General features: G+C 46.3%; 1 protein-coding gene across 4 annotated transcripts; it reads left to right on the forward strand.

The window, feature by feature from the left end:
• The first annotated feature begins 531 nt into the window (after positions 1-531).
• On the forward strand, positions 532-16,413 carry CDKL2 (cyclin dependent kinase like 2). Of its 4 annotated transcripts, XM_064450637.1 has the most exons (14): positions 1,004-1,142; positions 1,249-1,387; positions 5,426-5,620; positions 6,462-6,640; positions 7,491-7,603; positions 7,913-8,052; positions 9,104-9,192; positions 9,694-9,820; positions 10,708-10,982; positions 11,454-11,544; positions 12,309-12,420; positions 12,540-12,646; positions 13,836-13,931; positions 15,250-16,413. In XM_064450637.1, exons 3-13 carry the CDS (start codon positions 5,588-5,590, stop codon positions 13,893-13,895), a joined length of 1,326 nt encoding a protein of 441 aa, XP_064306707.1. In that variant the 5' UTR covers positions 1,004-1,142; positions 1,249-1,387; positions 5,426-5,587; the 3' UTR covers positions 13,896-13,931; positions 15,250-16,413. The 4 variants fall into 4 exon arrangements, with proteins under 4 accessions (XP_009503956.2, XP_064306708.1, XP_064306706.1 ...); XM_009505661.2 differs by lacking the exon at positions 1,249-1,387 and having other exon boundaries at positions 532-1,142; XM_064450636.1 differs by lacking the exon at positions 1,249-1,387 and having other exon boundaries at positions 709-1,142; positions 6,462-6,631.
• The last annotated feature ends 415 nt before the right edge of the window (positions 16,414-16,828 follow it).

Raw genomic sequence — 16,828 nt, forward strand, 5'->3', positions numbered from 1 at the left:
GCCTCGAGGAAGAGGAGACTGTTGTAACTATTGTGGACAACTGGGTGATGGAAAAGGGGGATGCCCGCTATGGCCACAGGCCTTCCCAGAAGGACCTCTTGGTGCAGCCCTTCCCTCTTGTGCGGTCACAACTGAATACAAAATGTTTTCCCTGTCTTCTGATGAGATTCCGGTCTTAAACCTTTTAATTAATGAACATAATTACCCCTGTCTAATAGATACAGGGGGAATGTTTTTTACCTTAAATCAGGAGACCTATTCAATATGGTTTTTTTCCATTTATCTGGGGAAGGATAGAGCTCACATAGACGAGGCTCCCTCAGGGCTTTGCTGGGCCCTCCACTTGTTTTCTAAAATTTGAGTAAAAGAGTTACAGCGTGTTGCATTTAAAAAAAGAAAACCCAGATCTGTTATGATAGAGTGTGATGATTTATTAACAGCCGAGGTACCCTGTACAGCTGAGACCCGTACCTCACTGCCTATTGAGCTTCTCCACGTCAGTTACAATTCTTTTATAGAGAAGTGTAAAATATCTGGGTTACATTCTCCAGCACGAGGAATGGCGTTACTGCCTGGTCAGGTTTGACCCCGACCCCGCTCGGGGGGATGGCACAAACACACAGGCGTGGGCCCGTTAGCAAATAATAAAGCAATAAACCTCCCCGGCTCCACCTGTAGGGCACGGGGACGAGGCGGTACCTCAGGAGCGTCACCCAGCGGACCATCCTCCGCCCTACCTCCCTCACGGCCAGCAGCTCGCCCGCCATGCCTTCACGGCAGTCCGCCCGGGCGAGCGGTACGGCTGTTTGCGACAGTGAGCCGTGCACGGCGGTTGCGTTTTACGGCGGCCGTTGCCCCGGTGACGGTGCGTCGGGCCTGCCGCCGTGCAGGAGAGAGGCGTCAGGTCGCGGTCCCTTCAACCGGCCGCGGCCTAACGGAGCTTCCCCCGTTTCCCGGGGGTGCAGGCTGTGGCTATGGAGAAGTACCAGGTGCTGGGCCTCGTGGGGGAAGGCAGCTACGGCGTGGTGACCAAGTGCAGGAACAAGGAGAGCGGGCAGATCGTCGCCGTTAAGAAGTTCCTGGAAAGCGAGGACGACCCGGTGGTGAGGAAGATCGCCGTGAGGGAAATCAAACTGCTGAAGGTGAGCAGGGCGGCTGCGAGGGCAACCGAGGGGGGCGGGCCTGCTTTTTCCAGCAAAGTCGGGCCAAAACGATGGCTTTTTGGTGGCTTTGTGTTTAAATTCGTAGCTCTTCGTCCAGCTGGGAGACGTTTATGTCGCAGCATGATACCCGCCGCAAACCGCGGCATCCTGGTGGTTAATACAGAGCGTGACCTTTTTATTTTGAAGCTCTTATAGTTATTACTCTACAACCTGCCCTGCTGCAGGTGAGGCAACCGTGCAGCTCAGCCTGGGTGTTCCCTGAGGAGGGAGAGTAGCTGCGTGCGAGTGGTTCTCAAGGTGCCTCTTGACGGTGTATTTTGAACCCTTGTCAGGTGTTTAAATAATTTTGTGAGAGAAAATGTCTCTTTCGAGCAGGATATTAGCCTTTGTGTTCGTGGTCTGAGTTATTCTTGCAGTGAAGGTGCTAGTTGCTGAGAAGTGAAGGGTGTGGGTGAGACCTACTTGCAGGGTTTTGGGGAGGAAACCGGCTCTTGGGACACCTAGATAGTTCTTTAAGGAGTGATGTTTATCCAGTGAGGTTACAGGGTAGGTGTAAATGTAAACTGTCAGGTCAGTTTCAAAAGGGAAACACAGGTGCTTCTGAGCACCATTTACAAAGTATAACTTAAGCCCAAGCCCAAAGAGAGTTGATTGGGCCCTGTTTGTGTTTTCATGAGCAGCTGAGTCATGGTAGATTCATTTAGCCTTTGAGTTGTACCCTCGCAGAGCTGCTTTTCCCCTTGGCTGGGTGCTGTGCTGGTTTCGCCTGGCAAAACCTGACTCGATTAGAAGTCTGTTTGTGGGCCCTGTATTCAGCAGGGCAAGGTAGGAGGGAGTCCCAAGGTCTCTCTTGCCTCCTGGTGGCAATTGCGTCCCCCTTTGTTGTGCACCAAATTCGAGTACCCTGTTGCTGTGAATTTGCTGAAAACAGAAGAAATAATGAACTTTCAAAACTGGCAGGTGAGCAGTGACCTGGCAGTGTGACAGTGTGCCTAACTAGACTGGGTACAGGTGTTACCCGAGACCGAAAAATGCTTCTGGGAAAGTTTTACTTCATTTTATTTTATTAATGGCAGTTTCTTGGCAGGCTTGTACTGCCAGCAAGAGGCTAGAGGAGGACAGGTATTAAATTCCCTGAACCTTATCAATCAATGGCTAGCCGTGGGCTGAAGCCAGCTAGCAGGATGTCCTTTGCTGTCTGAGGGCATGATTTGCCTGGTACTAATTGTGGATGCTTTATAGTGACCTGAATGTCCGGTCATACTTCAGCCTGTTGGCTTCTTACCAGCAGCGTTATGTTCTGTAACCTCGTTGTGTGGGTTGGTTTGTTAAAGTTACTTCTCTCCAAGGGCTGTCGATACTCTGTCTGGGAAAATACCCTGGAGCTTGGTGTTTCCTCATACGGTCTTTCTGCTTCCTCTCTTGGCTTTGTTCGTCTAACAGAAGCTTTTGCGAGTTCCTAAACTGTTTCACTGCTGGGTTTTTCTGCTGCATTCCTTTGTGAATAGGGTGACAAGGATGCGGGGTGGGATTCCCTGCCGTACGTCCATTGCTCTGCTCATCAGCCCCTGTGTTTTTGTCACAGTAGCCTTTGCAGTAGTTGCAGCATTTTCCTCTTTCCCTTGTCCCACAGGTGGTGTCAGACGTGTCCCACAGGTGGTGTGCACAGAGGAGTGCTTGTCCCTGTGCAAGGGCACACATGGCCGGCTGTTTTAAGCATTGGGACACGGGTGATGTGTTTGGCAAAGGAATGAAGGAAAGCCTTATTACAGTTGGAGCGCATCTAGGCTTTTCCTCTGATGCAGGGTGTTCTGAAGGTGGGAATACGTGCAAGCCTGTCTCCTCTCCTCTTGGCTGGCACAAGTGTCTCTCTGTAAGTCTGCCAGACTATAGTCCCTGTGCTGTGAAGGGTGGGGGGGGGGGGGGGAAGTGATCTCGGCCATCACTGCAAGAACTACAGAGTTAATAGAAATGCACGTCCTGGAGCTTGAGGCGCAGCCAGCAGCTCCAAGCGTTGTCCCTTCACAATCTTTTAAAGCAGATCTGTGTGAGTGTGGATGGTACGTGATCTGTTGGCCAGGCTCAGCTCATTACAGAGTCAAAGCACGTACCGCCTCCCAGGTGTGTTGGGAATTAACTTGTTCTCCTGGGTAAATGGGAACTTAGCAAGGGGAACATTTCCATATATAGCTCAATAAGTGCAGCCTCTCACAGTGAAAAGAAATAGCTGGAGATTTATTCTTTTTGTGGTTTCTTCACTTGCATGCTCCCTGTGAACCTAATTTTCTTTTTCTGTTTTTAATTTATTTTCTCCTGTTTTGGAGTTCAGGTAGAAATGTAATTGAAACCAGCAAAACCTTTTCAGGTGTCCTGTGCTGGGAAGAAATAATTCTTGGGAAGAGAGCGTTTTTTTTCCCTAATTGACATCTTTTTTTAAAATCTTCACTTGTCAGACCTTCTAGGAAGTCTGGGTCTTTGGCAGACGCAGGTGCAGGTTGGCTGGCACTCCCTCTGGACTGGCAGGTCACATCCCCTACAAGTCCCTGTGCTCTGCAGTCCTTTCGCATCTTCCCTGGTTGTGATCCCTGAGCTATGGTGCTGCCTTCAGGCAGCCTCCGATGATATTTCCCTGGTAGGGTCCAAGCTAATAAATAACTGCGCGTTGTTATGGGCTGTTTCGTTAAAGTGGTATGTGATAAACCAGTGTTACAGATAAGTAACGAGGTGGATTCTTGGCTGGTCAGAATGTGATGACAACATAACTAGAAAATACAGCTGCTTTTTTTTTTTTTTTTTTCCTTTTCATTTAAGTTGCAGGGTTGTTTTTTTTTTCTCTAAACTATCTTTAGCTTTTACCCCTGGATAATATTGGGGGGAAAAAATTAGTCCAAATCCTTGGCTCTTCAGTTTTCACTCTGAATCCACTAGACACAGTTTAATAGAAGCAGTTTAATTGTTAACATGTAAGAATGCTGAATTTCCCTTTTATCCATTCGGTGTGCTTGTATTCTGGCACATGTTAGTTGTTGTAAATGTGTATAAGCTGGGAGTGCCAACAGAAATGCTTTGGGTATGGTAGGAGCTTAAAAGAAGAGTCTTCTATCAGCCCTAATAGGAAAAAACAGAGATACAGACACTGAGTAGTTGGTGATGAACTGGCAGCTAGGTAGAACAGAGAGGTATTGCAGCTGCTTTTGTTGTGCTTTTGCACGGGGATGTAAGAGGTTTTTAACAAGAGGATCTAGAGAAAGGAGTGACGGAGAAGATAAAAACTTCCTTGAAACGTGGGAGAAAAAGATGCATCAGCTTTGGGCTGCTGGGAGACGCAAAAATTTTCTTCAGTAGAACGTTGAGAGGTGTCTTTGGCAGTCCTTTGAATCCTGCCTGGAAGGGGTAGCTAGGGTTACTCCTGGTGCCCTTCCCTGAGGGAGCAGGCAGGGAAGCTCAGTGTTACTTGGTCACCTCAATGAGAATATCTCCTAAAGGAGTGAGTCTGAGTCGCAGATACAGCCCAATGTTATGGGAACAAGTTGCGGGTTTTGCTGCTTGAGCTGTTCCTAAGCAAAACCAGGGAACTAGCAAGGAGTCTCTGCAGCTCAGCAGTCGGTTGAATGCCCCATTTTTCTAGCAGTGGTCAGAGACATACTTGGCAGCGTGCTGAACCTGCCAGTACAGAGCGGTCTGCTTTGTCTTCCCTGCTAGCTCGGGGACCTCTGGGTTTTCCTTTGCTTTGGCAAGTCTTCGTGGGAGATGCTGTTAGGTGCCTGCTGTCTCTCACATGTTGACCGCATGCTCCTGTGGAATTCTTTTTGACTTCCTCAAGCTTTCTCTCATGTGGAACATAAGCTGGCTCTAAAGCTTGTCAAGATCGGGGCGTGATGAGTTGGCGTCACCTCTTACGTAAGGAGGGTATTGTGAGAAGCAGAACACATGAGGTGTTCCAACAGCAGAACAGTGTATTTTGAGCATCCCTGTTAAAAAGAAATGTCACTAGTCAGTGTTCTGTTTAGGTTACAAAACAGGTATCTGCATACATGAGATGGTGGAAATCCTTCAGATAATGTTAAAAAATAAAACTGACAAAATAAAATCCATTCTAAAATATCAGTGAGCTGATTTTAAGAATTAATGCACGTGAGTGCCATGATGAGAAGAGCATTCCAGGGCAATGCATCGGTTGCGTTGCCGTTAAACTACAACCAGATACGTTTATCCGTGTTATGCTGTCAACCTCTCTTAAAATACTTCCTGTTTTATTACAGCAACTCAGGCATGAGAATCTCGTGAACCTGCTGGAAGTGTGTAAGAAGAAGAAACGGTGGTATCTGGTGTTTGAATTTGTCGATCACACGGTGCTTGATGACCTTGAGGCGTTTCCAAATGGACTAGACTACAGCAGGGTTCGGAAATACTTATTTCAGATCATGAGAGGAATAGCGTTTTGTCACAGTCATAATGTAAGTATGCACGAGAAGTCAGCTCTGCAGTTAACCTTGAATGAATAGATACAGAAGTGTCTATTTTTGATATATATTCAAACTTCATATAAAATGTCAGAGCTTGATGTCAGCTAACGCAGTAGCCTGTCTCTGATGTCATTTGTCAGAGCATTTCAAAGGAAGGGCCCAGAAGTCCATGGGGATTTAATACTTGGTGACACCTTATTGTAGATTGGCTTATCTTGCAGAGGGAGATAGCCTCACTTTCAGAAGTTGGATTCTGATAGTGTCTATACAACCATGCAGGCTTGCTTTCTCTTTTCAGTATTTTTTGCTTTTTGTTCTTGACTGATTTCTAAAGGGTTTGCCAATTTAATCCTAGTGTGTAACTATATATACATAAATCCACACACATTTATTATTTTTACACTTGGGAAACTCTCTCTCGTGAATTCCTAAAATAGTCTTCACACTTAACTGCAGGACATGCCTGTGGCCCTTGCAATATGTACAGCTTTTAAGCTTGTGGTCAAGGCCAGATTTTCAAGCATAATAGATTGTGCCTGTTAAAATAACTATAGTAAATACACCTGCAGAACATATGCAGAGAGATACATAAAATAAACGTTTCTGTGTGCAGCGTTTCTGTGTGTTCTGAGTTTACCTGTGCACTTGAGTCAGCACATATTCATTGACTGTGTGCATGTAGCTGTATTTTACAGACTCCGTATGTTTGCCATGCCTGCAAAAACATAATTTTCTACCTGAATGTGAGAAAGCCACTATTTTTTGTAAGCCAGTCAATTTACTAAGCAGAAATGGAGAATTTATTTGCCTCGACTTGCTTTTCTCTGTGCAGATAATACATCGGGATATTAAGCCAGAGAACATACTAGTCTCCCAGTCGGGGGTTGTAAAACTATGTGACTTTGGATTTGCCCGTACCTTAGCCGCTTCTGGGGAAGCTTACACAGACTACGTGGCAACCCGATGGTACAGAGCTCCAGAGCTGCTGGTGGGAGATATCAAGTATGGCAAGTAAGACTGGCGTGCGAGGCCCTGCAGAAGGGTTGTGAGCTTGTGGGGAGTTTGGAGGGGGGTGCTCTGTTTTTTGGGGAGGCGGGGGACTATTGCTTGGCAAACAGGTTAAAGGGATGCTGTTCAGCATTCCCTGGTTTTTCACTTGTAAAGGTTTAAGCCTTCCTCTTCTCTGTCCCACTCTGCAGCTAGTGCTAGGCTTTCCTGGCTCAAAAGGCGAGGAAAGCCCTCAGTATTCCAGGCCTGTTGTCAATAGGAGCTTTTCAGCTACTAGTGCTAGTGTTGGTGGAGGCTATGATTAGACATCCCTCCTGTGCATTGGAGTCATGGAGGGAAAACAGAAAAGTCCCTCCAAACAACTCTAGACAGACATTTCATGAGGGAAGAGGTGGGATGAATGAGATTCTTCTTACTGGGGTCTCCAGTGCTGCAAAACCAGGTCAGAACTTAAACTGTGTCACTCACAGGTCCGTTAGCACAATTGTGTGGGTTTATGTATGTCCCTGTATTATTTACTTTTCCATAAATGTGCCTGAAGAGCAGATGCCTGCAGAAAGAGGAGCTGCTTACCTTTGTGCTCTCTGAAGTGCAAGATTATACTGATGTGTTATGTTGTATTAGTATTTTTAAAGCATTGGGTTTTGGAGCATGATTCTTGTCCGGCTTCTGCTAGCATTTGTCTGCTTCACGAGCTGAATCCTTGCCCTTCATCAGAGCACTTGTAAGCTTGGAAAACAGCTGTCTTGCTTATAACTTGCAGAAGATGTGCTGTGCATTGGCCTGGCTCAGCCTGTAGATCAGAGACACAAATGAAGCTGTGCTGAGCTGGAATGTGGTTTTTTTTCCCCAGGGCTGTGGACGTGTGGGCTATCGGCTCTCTGATAACAGAAATGCTTACAGGAGAGCCTCTCTTCCCTGGAGATTCAGACATTGACCAGCTCTACCATATCACCAAGTGCCTGGGTAAGAACAGCCTGTTGGGCTCCTAGTGCCTGCCTAGTAATGAAGGGGTCAAATACATTTTGACGGAGGGAGGAGAGTGTGGGGAGAAAGGCTGTGGTGTGTGCTGAGAACCTGTACTCTTAGCACCCTTTTCCAAAGGGAAGCCAGGAGTTTGCGAGTACAGCATTGATTCATGGCACGCAGGTGGAAAGCGAACAACGCAGACTGCAGCCCTTCCAGCGGTGCTGACTTAGTATTTCAGCCTCTCAAATGTTTCACGGGACCGTTGTATATTTCTTCCACGTGGTTGCTTTGTTTGTGTGATTCCAGGTAATTTAATTCCAAGACACCAAGAGTTATTCTATAAAAATCCCCTCTTTGCTGGTATGAGGTTGCCTGAAGTGAAGGAGGCTGAATCTCTGGACAAACGATACCCCAAGCTCTCTGCTGTAGTGCTGGATTTAGCCAAGGTAATTAACTGATCATTTGCCATGAACGTTTCTCTGTTTATTTGTCCTTCGCCTCGGGAAGCTGAATACAGCCTACAGAAAGGACTGGGGCTGTTAAACTGGCTTTCTCTCAACTACCCATGCAATGAACAGCTGCTTGGGTTGGTAGCTTAGTGAGGATTGCAAGGATACAACAGCCACCGTTCTGGGCGATGGGGAGATGAAGCCAGTTATCTCCAGAGCCAAAATGGTCACTGTGTATTCTCCAGGGAGGACTGTAGTGTATAGTGCCCCACTGATTAAGTTTTCCAAGGGGATTGGAAAGGTGAAGAAGGGCTCGTGTGTTGAAATCGTCGCCCACACACCTCGCTGCATCAGTTGATCTTTTGAAAGGTCTACCAACAAGCTAGCTTTCCCCCTCGTCTGCTACCTAAGTGGATGCTTTGTAGATAATACGCAGCCCCTTACTTCTTACTTGCTAGCAGAGCTCTGTAAATATAGTGTTTTCTGCCAACCCTCCCTCCACCTGCTGCTGGAGGCACTGCAAGCAAGTAGGCTTGGGTGGGATGGCATCCAAACACATCCCTTCTTCTTGGAGCTATGTGTCTGCTCTGTGGGAGTTCGGAAGCCTACAGCTTTGTAACAGATTCTGAAGAATCCTTCCAGGGAGTGCATTTGTGCCTTCACGCGGCAGTCTGGAGCACTGATAGGTTGAGTAACTAAAGCAACCTAAAAACCGCGTGCTTGTTTTTGAAATGCTTAACAATCAAAACAGATTCTAAAGCCTTAGCCAAATAAATGTAACTGAAAATTAGGGAGGTTTACTGAGGGAGGGAGTGATCTAGTCTGACAGGTATTCGGTATGCAGTAGGTCTTTGTGAGCATTAGCGATTGAAATGGAAGCAGCCAGCAAACCTTAAACTCTCTTGGTAGTGGTGTCTCTTACGCTCATCTCACCACAACAGGCCCTAGAAGGGGGAGTTTTGTACTGGGTTCTTGACTTCACTCAGAAATGCCAGAGCCTTTGTTACATTTCTGATGTATTTGCTTTCTGTTTATGTTGCTTCAACAGAAGTGTTTGCAGATTGATCCAGACAAAAGGCCAGCCTGTGCTGAACTCTTGCAGTGCGATTTCTTTAACAAGGACGGATTTGCTGAGAGGTGAACAGTTCATTTCTCGCCCTAAGCAAGTTAATATTAGAAGGAAGTTAAGCAGTTGTGCTTGAAGATTGCATGCTGGGTTTGCAGAGCTGACAGCCGCTGAATATCTTGGGGTTTGTTTGGTTTTAGCCTTCCTGGAAATAAACAGTTGAAAGGGAACGCATTGCAGTGGCATGTTTGCCTCGTTACCTTGTCAGGACATTAATCAGTGCGCGCACCCCGTGTCACACCGTATTGGGTAGTTTAGTCTTACACTGCATTCTCTGTCTGTACCTACAGCAGGCTGGGATACAAACACCTTCATTGCTGTAATGTGAAAAGTGTGTGCTTTTAAGATTTTATTTTAATGGATACATCACATTTGGGGGGGTTTTCATCAGTTAAAAAGGCATGGTTGGTTTGGTTACCAAAAAGGCTATAGGAGCCTGTGCTGGACACCACCTGGTGATGATGTTGGGATTAACAGAAGCCCTTTTCTTTTTCTCCTTATATGGAATGTAGATTTGCTCAGGAGCTTAAAATAAAGGTTCAGAAAGATGCCAGAGACCATCAGTTACAAAAAAAATCAAAAATGAGCAAAAGGGACAAAGATGATGTTTTAGAAGAAAGAAAAATGCTTGGTGTCCAGGTTGGTCCTTCTTTGTTTTACAAACATATTTGGGTTTTTTTAATGTTTTAAAATCACTATATAAGTATGTGCAGCAGTTAAGGTCATAGCAAAAACATAACCATAACTGTCCGTGTCAGTTCTTTAGAAAAAGACTAGGTAAGCGTGATGTGCCAGAGAAGCTCACCTTTGGAGGCCGCTGTGAGACTAAGTAGCGCTGGAGACCTTGGCTCACGATTGAAGGCAGTAAGTTAGGCCTGTGTCCCCACAGCTCTGGCACTCGGCGCAATACAGCCTGCAGGCTGTTGTCTAGAAGTTCTGTGCCTTTGATTCTAGCTGTTTGGCTGCTCCAAGGGTGCTCTAGTGCTTGGCTCTGCAGTCTGCTAGTGGCTACTTGGCCAGTCCCTTGCAGGTAAACTACATCGTGATACAGTTAATGGCAAACACGGAGCTGAAGGGAGAATCAAGTAGGAAGCGTAACTCATGTTGTATCACAAAAACATGCTTGTATGCTGTTCTCTACCTGCTGTAAAGCCCTGTTTCCAAAATGATATCGTTCGCTTCCAGTCACATAGTAAGGAATAGAGGCTTCAGGGTGACTTTAAGGTGGCATTGGGCTCGGTTCTTATTTTATTTCTTTGGAAGTTACACAGGGTACGGCTGTTCTTGCCACATCATTTCCAATCCCATTCTAAGGTGACTTATTTACAGAGGGTGCTGGAACCCTGCTGAGTCTCCTCCTGTTTGACAGAAAACAGAGCTTTTCTGCTAAAAACAATTCCATCTCTATCAGATCCTTGCAGAATCATGCAGGTGTAGGCTTTTAACTTATTTCCCTACGTGTGCTGCTCTAAGCTACTCTTTATATATGACTGTAAGAGAAAAATGATGCTTATGTTCCCAAACAGGATTTCAGCATTGACCCAAAGAACAGAGATGGAAAGCTATTGAAGGCGAAGCGCTCCAAAGCTGATGCAGAGAAAGCAGACCGATCCTCCAACCTGAGCTCCCTCTACAACAGTCCAATCAACCCATTTAAAATAAGCTCTCAAACCAGCCTAAAAGATTCCAGCAGCAGCTTGGACTATGCCAAGAATGCAGGCATAGTTATCCCTCCCATCAACCAGAACCTTTCTTCCACTACAGTTGGGATGGGGCCTCTGCCTGGGAACCTTAATTACAGGTATGGGAGCAGCACTAGAAGAGCTTGTATCCGTGATCCCTTTGCCGAGGAACTGTAATGTCCTGAGAGAGGTGCAGGGTGATGTTGTGGGAAGGAGAGGTGTGGGTTTGGGACAGGGTGCTGCTAGGAACAGTGCTTGGGTGGAGGACTTAATGTGGATAAGGAAGTTCGGCTTCGCCTCTAGCAGCAGTGCTTGTCCACCCAGGCCCGGGATCTCTGTGTTTGTGCGTTTGGCAAAGCGCTACTGGACAGCAACAGTTTACCAGTTGCTGTGACACTGGCCTTTCTGTGACTCATGGCTTGTCCTTTGGACCAAACTTTCCTGCTAACTGTGCTCAGAAGGATATTCTCCCCGTGAGCCATCTTTTGAAGCATTTAATTATGGTGTTTCTGGGTGTCGTGTATTTGTTGGTTTCTTTATTCACCATGTTAACCCAGTTAATGTTAAGTTCAGTGCATTTTTATTTACAGAGTTGATGAAAAGAGTAAAAAATACTTGAACCCATTTCTAAAGCAAGGGAAGCATTCTCCAGCAGGCCATTACAGTGTAAGCTTGACATCGGTAAGTCGTCTGCCTTTCCCCCTTGGCAAAGCAAAAATAAACGCTCAACTCAAGTATGTGTTTTATTGTAAAGAATCCCATCAGTCGCAGCTTTCACCGTAACTCCCAACTAGAAATATTTTCTTTACCCCGTTTTTCCTACAGGTGTCGTCTGTTACCTTATATGAAATGGATTTTGTCTCGCAGAACAATTTTAAATGAGGGGAGCAGTCCGATACAGCCTGTCGGACTGCTATTTCACGTCTGAGAGACGTGAAATATATCCACAGCCTCCTGCTGGCCAGGAAAAGTAGACCGTATGTGCTACGCTACTGAAGCAGAATTTAGGATTTGGATTTAACATGGTCAGGGCCTTATTTAGTCAGGTCATAAATGCATTAAAAATTGATAATGAAAACAAGTGAAATGGGAAGCTTTCCACTGCACTTGCTACCTAGGCAATATCCTTCCCATGCCAGCAGGAGAACAGCTTGGATTAGTTTTCTGTAAAAAGGCATATGATCCAAGTGTTGTGTTTTGTCTCTCTGAAAGCAGTCTCGCTTAGATGATTGGGGTTTTTTGCTGTGGCTGTTCCATCATTTATTATGTCTAAATGACACTTGAGCAAAATGGATTCCTTCTCATACATTAGAGTCTTTTCTTTTACTTTTGTGCAAGTTCCAACTACAGCAAACATTGCTGTATTGATGCATTTTTAAGCTTGAAAATAGCTTCCCCCCCGCCCCAATATTTTAATGAGCTGGTACTTATGCCCTTGATTACAGGTTACTAATGAAAAAAACATCCTTCAAGCAAACAGGAAAAAGTGGGAATTCTCCAAGACAGATGTGCGTTTGCCAGAACTAAATCATCTCCCTGAACTGAGAGGAGTGGAAGGTATGAGCTTTGTCCTCTAAATAAAACCTGGATCCTAAATAAAGGGCAGGAAGCAGTGTGCATTAGAGCAGTCAGCTCTTGCTTCCTTAACGTGGTATGCGTGGGCTGTGTTTTTGCAGGCTGGCATCCCAGATTTTTGAAGAAGGAAAATAAAACAGTTTCGGAGTCCCGTGTTCCCTCCCTTGCTGCTATTGACCTCCATAACCCAAGTCTGGCCTCACAGCAGGTAACAAAGCAAGTCCAGCGGAGAGCTATGAAGATGATCAGGGGACTGGAGTGTCTCCCGTGTGAGGAAAGGTTGAGAAACCTGGGTTAGTTCATCCTGGAGAAGAGAAGACTGAGGGGGGATCTTACTGATGCTTAGAAATACCTAAAGGCCAGCTGTCAAGAGGGTGGGGGGACATGCTTTTCAGTGGTGCCAATGACAAAACATGGGGCACAAGCTGGAACACAGGAAGGTCCACCTGAATATGAAGAAAAACTTTTGCTTTGAGGGTGAGAGCACACTGGAACAGGCTGCCCAGAGGGCTTGTGGAGTCTCCTTCTCTGAAAATATTGAAAACCTACCTATATGCAGTCCTGCACACCCTGCTCTAGGTGTACCTGTGATTCTGTGATAGCCGCTCAAGCAGCAGAGCTGGATGAGATGATCTCCAGAGGTTCCTTCCAACCCCTACCATTCTGTGATAACAGTTGGTACTGCTCTGTATTTGTTCAGTTTGGGACTTCCTGAACAACGTGATCCATAAATTTCCAGTGTGACTCGTAACAGAAGCAGAACTTGCCTTGGTTTCTTAGCCATCAAGGACCTCAGGCCTTATGCTGCAAGGGGGAAAAGAGAAGGGTCACAGATGAAATATGGGGCTCTATTTCTGTCTCTGGTGACAGCTGAATACTAGATTCACACTGCTAAGACAGGCAATATGAATTGCTGCTATTTCAGCTGGCTGGATCAAGGCGGAAGTAAGCCTGACTTACCATAGTTAAAGAGAGACCAGGAGGGACACGTGTTTTTGAGGAGAACTGTTCTGGCTGTGGTAGATGTTGAGGGGCTGAGTGCAGCAAGGAGGGAGAAAGCGAGACAGCGTAGGAGCCAGGCATAGGGAGAGAAGGGGAAGAATCGCAACTCTCTTAAAGATTAGTTCCTCAGTAATACTGAGGCGTTGCTGGGGAGTTAAGTAGTTCCACAGGCAGTCGCTTCAGCTGCCTTGCTTCCAGATGAGATCTGGTAGACTCTATTGGGGCGGGGGCAGGAAGGCATTTTTGAAGTCTGATTTGATCAAAGAACAGATTTGTGTTAAGTTGCCTGTCAGCATTGCATGTGTCCCTGGAAGGCAGTTTCTGATTGTTCTATTTATACTATGCTTAGAAATTGACCCTCTCTTTTTTTTTTTTTTTTTCTTCCCAATTTACAGCTGTCGGGGACATTGATGCCAGATGTGTCAGAAGCCAGTTTCCCCAGAGTTGAGCACTAGCCTTCTGGAGAAGGAGATCACACCTGCCTGTAACAGGTAGGCTTTCATTTCTGCGCTGTAGCCTTCTGGTGGCGTTAGTTTCTGCTGTGTAGTCTTGTGGTATCTTTCAAACAAATCGCTTCATGAACGCTTACCTAGTTGGGAGGTGCAACGGGAAAATCTCGTTACGCTTCATGTTCTCGAGTAGGACTTCTGGCTAGGACAGACTTTTTATGGAGGACAGCACGCAGCTTTCCTGACAAATACTGAAGCTGGCTGTGGCAGGTAGATTGTTTCTCTGAGCTGAGGTGCTGGGCGTTGGTGTTGGAAATTAAGCAGCTCATGAAGTTGAGGGTTGAGGAAGCCGATAGACTAATAAAAAGGGGAGAGTGGCTGCCTTCATATGAGGAAGGGAAAAAAATGGGTTGTATGTACAGCACTGTCAAGTGCATCACAGAAAACGGATTTGCAAGAAGGGAGAAAAGCATTTGGGGGGCTTGTCAAGCTTAACATTAGGGAAAATTTTTAGTAACTGTATTATGCAATCTAAATTTATTTAATGTAGCTGTTGATAGCTCAGTGCTCTCCAAGCATGAGATAGGAGTCTGGGAGAGAAGGACGCATAGGAGGAGTCCTGGCTGTCTGGTTGACTTGTAGTCTTAAGATTGGCAGAGTTCAGACTTAGTACTTCAGTCTATTTGTGCTTTCACTTAGCATTGCTCTGGAAGGGTTTACAGAGGATGTCCTCAAAAATCTTTCTTGCTCTTTTAGAACCTTGTGTCCTGCATAGACAGGCTTTACTCAATACTCTGAGTGCCCTGGTGCTGCCAGCCTGGATGTGATGGCATCCCTGTCCTCTGGGGGTTTTCCCTGCCGTCACAGGGACCACCAGGCACCGCAGCCTCCCTCCTCTCTTACTCGGTGTTTGTTACACATAGCCACGAGCGTGTCGTGGCAATCCTGTTAACGTGCAGGTGCAAACTGTGCAGCTTAGTTTTTCCTTTTGGGCTCTAGTGTTTCTTTTTTGAGGAGAGGGAGCAGCTGCTGACTCTGAAACCGCTGCACAAATGCTGCACATGCCGTAATCTATATGAGCGTGTTTGGTACTTGAGTAAGTGATGTGTGATGGCTTAATGCTACTAGGAAGAAAGAAGGAAACCATTGGGATGAGAAGCAATCTTGGTAATAGAAGTAGGGGAAAAAGAAACCTTACTAAAGTTGTCTCATCTGTGAAGTGCAGAGGTGTAAGTGCACAGCTTCAGCAAGGTAAGGATGTGTAATAAGTAAAAATAAAGGAAGCATATAATCAGGGAGTGCCTCTGTGCTTTTGCTAGCCTGTCCATAACATCATTCTGCTTTTCTCCTTTTGATGCAGGTGGCTGAAACAGTGGGAACAATCCTCCTGAGTTTCCAGGTGCTAAAGCTGCGAGGTCTCTGCAGGAGAGAGGAGGATCCCTTACTCTCTTGTTAGCGCAGCGGACTGCTGCGGGAAGCGGCTCAGGTCCAGCCCGAGGACTGAGCTCACGCTGCCGTTGCTGCTGGATTTCTTGCATGCAAAACCGCTCCTGAAACGTTGACTTTGTGGCCCAGGGCCAGGTCTTGTCTGAGGTAGCTCAGAAAAAAACAGCGGTCGTTGGTGTGTGACAAGGGCAGAAGCTAATTTGGAGGATTTTGAAGGAAGCTGGGCTTTCTTCTGTCTAACTGTTGCCCTCTTGACGGTTTACTTTTTTAAATTAGTGAAGAGGTTAGCTGCTGAATTCACCATGTTTTGGTGGGCTACCTGATCTGTATTGGAAAGCACCTTTGCCTTGACAAAAATGTCAGTGAAGAAAATGTTTGTGCAAGAAATACGATGTTCAAATGTGTAAATGTTCCCAGCCGTTCCTCCGAGACCCTTGCTAACGCTCAGCAGCACGTGTGACCTTGTGTTAGGTCCCTTTTCCCTCCGTGCTTTCGTCCTTGTCTTTGGGCGATTGTCTTTCGGGTACTTAACTGGGCCTGTTTTCCGGCCGTGCTGGGTGAACATCTGGCTGCTGTTACTGGTGAGGAAAGACTGTCAGCGTGAAATACTGAGCTGTGCTGCGGGTGGCATGTGAAATGGCTTCTGTGAGCCCTCCGTAACTCACTTAAGTCATCAGTCCTTTAGGTCCCTGGGGGAATGGGAGATGTAAGCGTAAAATTTGGCAGGGGCTTGTGTGGAGAGAGAGATGGCTTTGCTTTTATCTTGGAACTGTTAGGAGACAGTTTTTGTTTGGCTGCCCTCCAGTCGGTTGTAGTCAGTTCTATGGTGTCAGTTCTGTGGTGTCCCCTTATGGCTCACAACTAGTTTTGCCAGCAGCTCGAGGCTGCTGTCACATCACGTGCCCCTGTATGGTGCAGTTCATTTTGGAACTTGTCTTTGCACAAAATGTGGCCTTTCCCACCGGTGCATCATGACAGAACACAAGTAGGATTGTCGTTGTATTTAGAGCTCTGTGGCTATGCTGCATTTTGACATGTATGTTAAAATTCGTAAATAAAAGGATATTCAAATTCTGAATTTCTTGGTGCTAGTGTGTGCTTACAAATGTAAGATGTGCTCACTTGTCTTCCCTAGGCTTGGTGTCATATCTGCTCGTTTATATCGGTGGCATTACCCGCATTGAAAAACAGGACTTTTGAATCGGTTTTTATTTAACAGTTGTCATCATGTTTCTTGCAACCGTTTACAGTCGCAGATTCCTGATGCCCCTCAGCAAGATCCGGACAGCACGTAGCCAACTGCTCATCCCTGACCTTCCCAGCTCGGCTGGCCTGTTGGGAACGCAGCAGTGCTATCGCCGCTGCCTTGCTTTTTCTTCGCCGCTAACGAAGAACTGCCCCAGGGTAGCCCACTTGTACCCACAGCGCGTGTCCCCAGCTGGCCACAGCAGTCATTTAGCTAGCCGTGGGCAAATGCAGCCAAGCTGCTCGCT

This window comes from Phalacrocorax carbo, chromosome 4 (assembly GCF_963921805.1).
Source record: "Phalacrocorax carbo chromosome 4, bPhaCar2.1, whole genome shotgun sequence".
Classification (NCBI taxonomy): Eukaryota; Metazoa; Chordata; class Aves; order Suliformes; family Phalacrocoracidae; genus Phalacrocorax; species Phalacrocorax carbo.